Source organism: Asparagus officinalis, chromosome 1 (assembly GCF_001876935.1).
Source record: "Asparagus officinalis chromosome 1, Aspof.V1, whole genome shotgun sequence".
NCBI classification, from domain to species: Eukaryota; Viridiplantae; Streptophyta; class Magnoliopsida; order Asparagales; family Asparagaceae; genus Asparagus; species Asparagus officinalis.
The window spans coordinates 112,666,419-112,676,622 of NC_033794.1; the positions used below are offsets into that span (position 1 = coordinate 112,666,419).

At 35.1% G+C, this 10,204-nt stretch overlaps 1 protein-coding gene across 1 annotated transcript; it reads left to right on the top strand.

Moving 5' to 3' along the window:
* Nucleotides 7,750-9,978, top strand: LOC109843890 (protein HYPER-SENSITIVITY-RELATED 4-like). The gene is made up of 2 exons (XM_020412854.1): nucleotides 7,750-8,767; nucleotides 9,290-9,978. Exons 1-2 carry the CDS (start codon nucleotides 7,784-7,786, stop codon nucleotides 9,695-9,697), a joined length of 1,392 nt encoding a protein of 463 aa, XP_020268443.1. The 5' UTR covers nucleotides 7,750-7,783; the 3' UTR covers nucleotides 9,698-9,978.

The window sequence follows — 10,204 nt, forward strand, 5'->3', positions numbered from 1 at the left end:
ACCATAAAACAGGAGAATTGGAGGGTTGAGATCCACTGAATGAAGAATTGTGAGTGTCTATGGCTGAAAGGAGACCTAGGGTTGTGAGCCAGTATCTCATCTGATTAGCCCACCATTTATAATTAACACCAGTGAACTTTTCAGGTTTGACACTTTTGGAATGATCAGGGTTAGCCATAAATCTAATTTTGAGTATACTAGTCTAGGTATTTGATATCTGAATGGAAAAAGATTTGTCAATACCACTCAACTAGTAACTTAGAGGATTATGACTTAAGATATGAAACCAGATTAAAAGATTTGTCAATACCACTCAACTAGTAACTTAGAGGATTATGACTTAAGATATGAAACCAGATTTGTAAACTAGCAAGAGATACTAGTAACTTAGAGGATTATGACTTAAGATATGAAACCAGATTTGTAAACTAGCAAGAGATAATAAATGCAATAATAATATATATATTTTGTTTTATGAACAGTAAACAAAGCAATTCGTGAACAGTAACTTTTTTATTTTTTTAACAGAGATTAATAACAAAGAAATTTTATAGTAACTATTTGAATAATAAAAGAACAGAAACAAAATGATGTTTTTTTCTTCTCGGAGGAACAGTATCCGAATTTTTTTAATTTAAGAAATTAACAGATAATTATTTACTAATTAAAAGTAATTAATATCAGATTTAAATTAACAGCAAGAAATTTAGTTTATCTTCTAGATTGCTGATAAAAGAGATAAAATCTGAAATAAAAGTTAGAAAAACCAGGCCTGAACGGGTACAGTCGTAATTCGCTGCCCTAGAAGATAAATGACCCGCCTATCGCCCTGGCGCAGTCGATCCTCTCCCTCTAGCGGTAAAAGCTCCCGAAAATGACCGACCTCTGAACTCGGGCGTGAGTAGCAGAGCTTCTGCTCAGATGAAGATGGTTGCCCGAAAATATAAGTAAATAGTAGCAGACAAATTTAGAGAAGATGAAGGTATCTCTCAGAATTTTGAGGGAAGGAGAGGATTGGAGGATTCTTCTTGTTTTCCGTGTTTTCTCCGAATGAGTTTCAGCTTCTTATATAGCCCCTTCAGTTCGTAACCGATGCTGATAGTCCGCGCATGTTACGTTGAGATCCCGCGTCCGTTATATGTTTCCATAACTCCCGCAACCGTTATAAACTTGTGTAAAACGTGCAAAAAATAAAACTTGAGAGGCAAAAACCGCGTGCATGTGTGATGTGGCGTGGCGCGCGCATCGTGTCGTGGTGAGGCATGGCGTGGCGAGGTGAGGCGTGGCGTACGTACACGTGAGTGTGGAGCAACAACCCAAACAATACAAGGTCCAAAATACTAACTCAAAGCCTATTGAGATGTGAACCATTATAAACTTCTTGAACTACTTCTCATTTTCCGATGTGGGACTATTCACAAAAGGCAAAATTGCCTTTTTATGAACCAAAAGTCCAACATTATTTAGTAGAAACTTGGATTTATCAGGAGTTTATTGTAGTTTTGTTGATTTCGAATCGGTTTGACTGGCGGTAGGGTGTAGCTTAGGGGTTTTTTCTTATATTAGCCCCTTACGTTATAAGTAATTTGTCTTCGTCCCTTACCTTTTTCATATTTTGTAACTATAAAATGATGGTGTATTGCTTAACTTTAGGGACTTGGGTAGTCAATGAAACCAATGCACATAGCCTAATCAAATAAGCAGTTGAAGCCTTAAAGGCGTTATGTCTCTTTATTAGTGAAATGTTTCGTATCGGCCTTTATTTGAGCTGAGAATAGAGCAAGTTGGTCCCTTTAATCATAAATTTCTATCTTTCCATCTTAATGAGGATGACTACACTTAGAAAGTAGAACTTTACGAAGATGTGTCCTAGGGAGAATAATTCTCGCATGTCTTAACTTTTCAGAGAGATATTTACTAATCTTGTTGGTACAATTTATTGCATACAATTTTTAGGGATGAAGTAGGTAGAACAGTTCTCTCATGTCTTAACTTTTCAAGGAGATTTTTGCTTATCTTGCTGGTATAATTAATTGCATACATTTTTTAGGGATGAAGTATACAAATATCCAATGAATCATACTTGTATTAGATAGGATTGCTATGAGTATTAAATATGGATATACTTTTAAAAAGTTTTGATAGGACAAAGATGCCAAGACAAACGTAAGCTCAATATCTAGATCCAAATTCTCATATTTGCATATACATATATAGGTCATATAATTGAAATTATTTGGGCATTAGATTGGTGGATCGACGACCAATTTTGGAGATCTAAAGTTATACTTACATATATCAAACACATTATACCGATCAAGAAATTTTCCTTTATTTAAATAGCTCTTATATAACATGGTTCATATATTCTCCAATATTATCATATTATCAGTAAGACTCATTTTTTCCTTAAACGTTTCTCTCCTATCCATGCATATTCATATCCAATTTTGGCAGATATTGACTATGAACTTACATAAATTTTCTTATATTGACTATGAGCTTACATAAATCTTCTTATATTGACTATGAACTTACACAAATCTTCTTTATCAATTGAATAGGATTGGAGAAACAATACTGTAAATTATTCAGAATTTCACAAAAACTTATTCAATATCCCAACCAAAGAATACACTCATGCGCAAATCAATCTGTCTCATCTTTCCTTCAAAAGCTCCAACATAGCTCATTCCACACATCAATGGGCCCAGGAAAGCACCCATGCAGACAATCATTGATTCCCTAAAATTTTAAAAATGTGCACTTAAATATGCATAATAAACAATTAGAATTGAATATTATGTGTTTAGTAGGTTAGCAACCTCAAAATAGCCATCTTTAACTTCTACATGCTATGGGTAAAGTCGTTGGGGACTATTGTTTGATATGGCATGACAGTTCTATAACACAGACTTGGAACGCTGACATTGTTTTGTCATTTTCTTCATCATGTAAATATTTAGATAATGATAAAATGACAATTCTTAAAAATGTCAAAGTCCAGCTAGATGTATAATTTCTTTCCTTCTTTTATAGTAAGTACAGGATTCAAACCTCATAGTTTTGACAATATACTATAATTATTTGGCATGTAATATAACAGAATGTTATATCTACAAAATGTTAGTATAGCATGATTAGTAGATACCAAATTAAAGATGGCCATAGTACTACAACTAGCATGCCATATTAGTCGACAGCAAATAAGTATGATAATGATTCAATAAGCATACTCTTCACGTTAAACTTCATGTATGTGCCTATAGAATAATCTTGATAGCCCTTTTCTAAAGTTCTTTGAATCCTATTCAGGTATGCTAAAACCTCATAAGCTACAAGCATGCAAAAAAGGTATGACGAAAATACAACTATTACCTAATGAAAGTAGTGGGAAGACTAAATTTCTAATGCACCACATTGCACTACTGGTTAAGCTTCAAAATTGGAAGTAGAGGAAATAAGAACAATGCATAAGACTGATGTTGTTAATTGGTACAACATATATCTGAGATCATCATCTCCAAAGTATCACCAATTTATTGTTCATGTATGGGCCTATAATGTCAGCAAACATGAAGGAGTCATGAAAAATGATGAGTTTGGAAAAGTAATTAGAGATATTGATTCCTTTAAAAGAGGATCTGAATTTTACTCTAACCTCTCTTGACATGCATCATGGACTGCTAATCACTTGAAGACCTTCAAATTCTTGAGAACTTTTAGGTATTTATTCACAAATTCAGAACTTTAAGGTTGTTCATGGAAAAGGGTTTTCTAAATGGAATTATTTTGACATGCTAAAATTTTCTATCAATATCTTAAAATTTATTTAACTCAAGTGTTATTGTTAGATCTCTTTTGGAATATTTTTACTAATATTTTACATCCAAAAAGAAAGGACAATGAATCCTTGTAGAAAGGGAAGCTTGTACACATAGGTTCATCTAAATAAAAGGTGGCCTTTTTTAAGAAGCATCTTCTCTCAATTAATTTGTTTGCTTTCTTAAACACATGAATTTATTAATGTAAAAAAAGTTTTATGATGTAGTTAAATAGTTAGATTGACTAACAAAGTGATTCAAAAAATTATTCCAATATCCCCTTTTAGCATCATTTATTTGGAGTTTATATATATATATATATACATTCCTTTTTTGTTGGAGATACCAACTCTTATAATGCTTGTGTAGAAGGTGAAAGGGAGATTAAAGTCATCACATAAACTTTAGTGTTTTCAAAAGAGTGATTACATGGATCCTGATCAAGGTCTTTGTCTTGGTGCCCTATTTGATATTGCTGCAATGAATGTAGCCTCTATGTTAACAAATCTTTCTGTTTACTCTGTAATATGGTATTTGGCTGACAAATTATATTATCATTTTTAGTTTAGGGACTTGACATAGGAAGAAGACTATATATGCATTCTTGGCTTTTGCTGGTCCATTGAAATGCTAAGTGATATTGTTGAAGACAGTGTACTAGAACATGGAGGAGAGGTAACTTGAGAGACACATTATAATGCATAGTTGTGTTTGAAACTGGTATCATTGTTCTTGCTATTAGTCATATTGTATAAAATTATGCAGAGTATGCGTGCGTTAATTCATTTCTTATCATTATTGTTGGCCTTCTTGTTTTGATGATGATTTACAAACAATTTACTACTAATGTTGTTTGTCTAGTGTTTGTGCATTCCTATGTTTTGTAGACAAACAACGTTGTTGGAGGATGGATGGAATAGAGCTTCAACGATCATATCCAAAGGAGGTTGGCGGAATATCGGTGAAGCCTTGCTATTCAAAGTTCAAGATCCAAGTTAAAGCTTCATCCGCGAGATTACCTAGAAGAGCTTATTGAAGATCAAGATCTAGCTTGGGTAATTTAGTTTAGGATTTATATTATGTGTGTTATATACTCTAAGCTCAATTATCTATACACACACATTTATTGGTTTCTTCGTATATATATATATAGTCATATATATATATAAGTTTTAGTTTCTATGCATATATATAGTTATATATATACATACATATGTTTTGAGTTTTTATGGTTATATATATGAAATTCTATATTTCATATTTTCTATTATATTTTTGAAAACATTGCATAGAATATGCAATTTTGTGAAAATATTGTATTCTTAGTTTATAGACTTCAATATCAGTTTATACATGTTTTACTAAGTCTAAAAAAACATTTCACAAAGTTTCAAAAGTTGGTTTATGTCAAAACATCAAAATTCAAGTATCTCATATTTTCATGTTTTGGACTAGTTTGTAAAATGATGATATTTTTCATTTGGGAAGTCCTTTTTGATAACCAGTCATTGTAGCATGTTTATTATCATGTCTACAATCATTCCCCAAAGTTTTACATTTTTTGGAATTTATTTGATATTTTTAAACAGGGTTTTAAAATCAGCTCTAAAACCGATTTTTTCTGGAATGTCAGTTTTCGGTCGACCGGTACGGTCGACCGGTCAATTGACCATTCGTCAGTATTTTTCCAGAGAGTCATCGGTCGACCGGTCCGGTCGACCGAGGTCGACCGACAAAAGAGCCGTTGGCTCCTAACGGCTATTTCCTGAGCAGATTTCTGGGGGCTGTTTTGTCATTTGTTTTGGTGTTTTTGCTGAGATTTCTAGTGGGTATATATACCCCATTGCTGATGTCTTTTCAAACTGATTAAGAGAGTTTTAAAAACAAGTTTAAGAAAGTTTTAAACAAGGGTTTGAGTTTGTTTAGTTTGTTTTTGGGGTTTGCTGTTACAAAGAGGAGTTTGCATCACCAGTTGAGGATTTCATCCTCAAAATCTTCTCATCCTCTCTTTGTGTTTATAGAGAAGTTTTCTAACTCTTTTCCCTAGCAATTTCATTATTGATTTATCATATATTAATTATTGCTAGTTTGCTAGTTGAGTTAGATTTCATTTTACTCATTGTTACACACACCCACATTGAGCTTTTAGTATTTACATACATAGTATAGTTGGGTGGTGAGAGTTTGTAACTTTGAGTTGTGCTTAATTGTGTTCTCATCCATAGTTGAGAACAATCCTTTGTTATATTGTGCTTGTAGTGAGATTCACTTTGTAATACACTTGTACACCGAGTGAGGAGTGTGTGGTGAGAGTCGGGGATCGTCCCAAGAGGAGTGGCGTCGGTTGACGTGCCTAGGGAGAGGTTGTAACCGAGCACTTGAGGGAGACACGGCTAGGTCCAACACTTAGTGGGTGTAGAGTGGGATTACAATAGTGTGTTGATTGTAAAGTTTTCGGTTAGCTAGAAAACCGAGTGTGAGGTGTAAACGTTGTTCGGGTGAACGTAGAAAACCCGGTTGATAGTGGATTTCTCCCCGGGAGTGGGGAGCGGAGACGTAGGACGGAAGATCCGAACTCCGTGATCATCTTTGTGTGTTTGTGATTGTCTTGGCGTCTCACTTGTGCTTATTGTTCATATCATTCTTGTCGCCATTATCTATTGTTCACATTGTCCACTATCTTGTTTATCTTGTTTATGTTTATATCATCCTTAGTTCATATATCCTTGCTCATATATTTGTAATATCTCATTGATAGGATATATTCATTTGTTCATATTGCTTATCCTAGCTTACGTATCTTGTTGTATTTTATACTTGCTAGGATAACTTATTAATTAGTTTTAATTGTCATTTAATCGGATTAGATTAGCATAAGACCCTAATCACCCCCCTCTAGGGTCTAACAATTATAAGGAGGAATAAAACTCTCGAGTGTAAAATTACATTTCTACTTATATTTTCAGCACTAAAAAGGTTTGGAACTGAGTTAAAGGATCTTTCTACATACTAGCATTAACAATTTGATACCCCATTTACGAGAAAATATTCATTTAGAAATAATTGTAATAAACTGTTTTGATTTATATTCTTCTATATATTGAAAAATGAAAATCTAAAAATTGTTGAATGTGAATTAATGAATCAATCTTACATGCAAAATATAATTAAGTCTTACTATATAATCACCCTTTTAATAGAGATATAAGATTTGCAAAAAAAGCGGCGCTCCTTTTGGGTCTTCACTAGTCTGTCACAGATTTGTTTAAACATCTCTATAAATTCCAAATTAGCTTAAAAGGATTCAATGAATAAATTATAAGTGAAATGCTAAACTAGATTATTAACTTTGGCTAAATCTAAAAAATTATACCACGTGCATTGCACGTGCAATTCACCTAGTAGTAGTAATAATAATAATAATAGTAATAGTAATAATAATCTGAAATAGTTTACTAAAAGTATTATACATCATGAAGCGCAGTAGCATTTCATATGCAAAATACAATCAAGTCTGTGGCAGTTGAGTACCAAGAGAAATTTGATTAACTGAGATCCCCTTCTCTAGACCAAGAAAAATAAGAGCTTAATACCAAATTTCAAGGGCTTCATGAACCTGTGTTTAAGGTATTAGGAAGTAAGGATAGCTTCTTCACGAGGTGATCCCTATTTTAACTAATCGGATTAATTTAAAATATTAAGACTGCCGACATGCTAATTGAAAGTTTAATTGGGTAAGTCAATGTTTAACGCGAGGGTTCCTTCAGAAACATCCACGATGATGCTTGGTTGACAAGCAAAAGAAAAACTTTCACCGGTCCTCAAGATTGAACCAGTCAAATCTTCAGTAAAGGTCTATGCGGTTCCCTTGCAACTTTCTCTCTCTCATCTCTCTTATAAATCTCTTGTGAGCAAACAAGAACCGCAACAAGCCTCAAATCCTGATACCAAGACTACCAATGGCGACAGATAAGCCAGCACTCCTAGCAACTGCAGCCTCCATCGCAGCCTCAGCTGTCCTCATTCGTACCCTCACATCTGATCTCCTCCCCTCCTCAATTCAAGAATACCTCTCAGAGAAGTTTGCTTGCATGATCGAGAGCCTGTCCTCAGATCTTACCATCACTGTTGACGAATTCGACGGTGCGGCAACCAACCATATGTACAAGGCCGCTGAGTCCTACCTAGCCACCAAGCTCAACCCATCTACACGCCACATTCGTGTTTCTAAGCAAGAAGAGGACACGGATATCTTCGAAGTAACGATAGACCGTGGCCAAGAAATTATTGATCTCTTCGAAGGAATCAAATTCAGGTGGCGGTCCTCGTCTAGGGATACGAAACCAAGGGTAAACTCGTACAGAGGCCATTACATGGAACCAACTACCATGGAGAGCAAATTCTTCGAGCTGAAATTCCACAAGAAGCACAAGGACACTGCACTTAAATCCTACTTGCCTTTTGTACTATCAAAAGCTAAGGCCGTCAAAGAGGAAGTCAAGACCCTCAAGCTCTGTACAAATGATGATTACGAATGGGACTCTGTGAACCTTCACCATCCTTCTACATTTGAGACGATGGCATTGGATGCTGAGCTCAAGAGGGAGGTAATGGAGGACTTGGCAAGATTTGTAAAGAGGAAGGAGTACTACAAGAGGGTGGGGAAAGCTTGGAAGAGAGGCTACCTATTGTACGGGCCACCGGGAACAGGCAAGTCAAGTTTGGTAGCAGCAATGGCAAACCTTTTAAGGTTTGATATATATAATTTGGAGCTGACAGCGGTGAGGAACAATTCTCAACTACGGTCGTTGCTCGCCCGAGTAGCCAACCGATCAATCTTGGTTGTGGAGGACATTGACTGCGCAGTGAATTTTGAGTCGAGGGATAAAAGGAAACAATTACAGAACCAAGAGGATTCATTCTCAGACTCTGAGGATAGCAAGGTCAGTACTAAGCGCGTGAGCACTTCCCCCCGAAAAACATGTTTTTCAATTTAATTATTAAAAAACCTTGTGCACATCTATTTACAGGGTAAATTGCATAAAACACTCCTGCTCGATAACTTCATTAGCATTTATCAACCCTCAACTCATTTACTAGCACTTATCACCCTTCCTGAATTATTAAGGTAGAGGGCGTTTTATGCAATTTATCCTTCTCAAAATGAAAATCCCAAGGTGGTAAGTGCTACTAAAATTGTGGAATAGTGATAACTACTACTAAATATATAGATGAGCGGAGTTCTCTACAATTTACCTTTTTTTTGTATAAGAAGAGACCAAAATTTTTCCATGTCAAATACTAATTAAGCGGCAAAGTGATCAACTACAGGAAGAAAATTTTGTCACTTCTTTTGAACACGTGTTAACATGGTTGTTTTCTAAAATTAAGACTGAAAACTTGTCCTGTTCAATATGTTTGGTTAGTATTTTCTGGAAAATGCACTTATGTTGTTGAACCTATAGGTGACACTCTCGGGACTGCTCAACTTTGTCGATGGCCTGTGGTCGAGCTGTGGGGATGAACGAATCATCATTTTCACAACAAACTACAAGGACAAGCTTGATCCAGCATTGCTGAGACCTGGGAGGATGGATATGCACGTGCACATGAACTACTGCACTCCCACTGGATTTCGAGTTTTGGTCTCCAATTACCATTCCCTTGATGATCATCAGCTATTTGGAGATATTGAAGGGTTAATCAATGAGGTCGATATTACTCCTGCCGAGGTGGCAGAAGAGATGATGAAGACCGATGATGCTGAAGTCGCACTGCAGGCGCTCCAAAAAGTTCTTAAGGAGAGGAAGAACAAGGAACTGAAAGAAATCAAAGTAGACAAGACAGAGAAAGAGGAAAACAAAGATCACTGAAACTGTCTTGTAAATTGAGAAGATAATAGAATTCAAACTCACAAGATTTGAGCTGAAGATGTTACTCAGAATAAGGGAGGAATTTGAGATACACAACATAGAAGAACTATGAAATCACTATTTGTATGTGTACGCATACGTAGGTGGATATATGCTGGATTAAAGGGTACAGTTGCCCAGTAGTGAACTAAGTTTTCAATGACAATCATTTACTATTTAACGAATGATTACGATTTGACTTCTCAAAAAAAGAGGAGAATGAATGAAGTTTACATGGAATATTGATGGCAAATTATAGTTGGAACACATCATAATTGTCTTATAAAGGATTATTGTGATTTGAAAAGTACTATTTTCATAACAAACAAGAAATGAAGAATTTTCTTTCTTTTTTTTTAAAGTTGAAGAAGGATCCAAATTCTTTAGTCAATACAGCCTGTGTTGGACAAACGGGGCTTGATAGAACAAGGTCGCAGCGAATATTAGTGCAGAAATAATAAAATTAAA

Coding starts and splice junctions, on each gene's coding strand:
- LOC109843890 (XM_020412854.1), top strand. CDS start 7,784: ATGGCGACAGATAAGCCAGCACTCCTAGCAACTGCAGCCTCCATCGCA. Junction 8,768..9,289: donor CAGACTCTGAGGATAGCAAG/GTCAGTACTAAG, acceptor TTGAACCTATAG/GTGACACTCTCGGGACTGCT.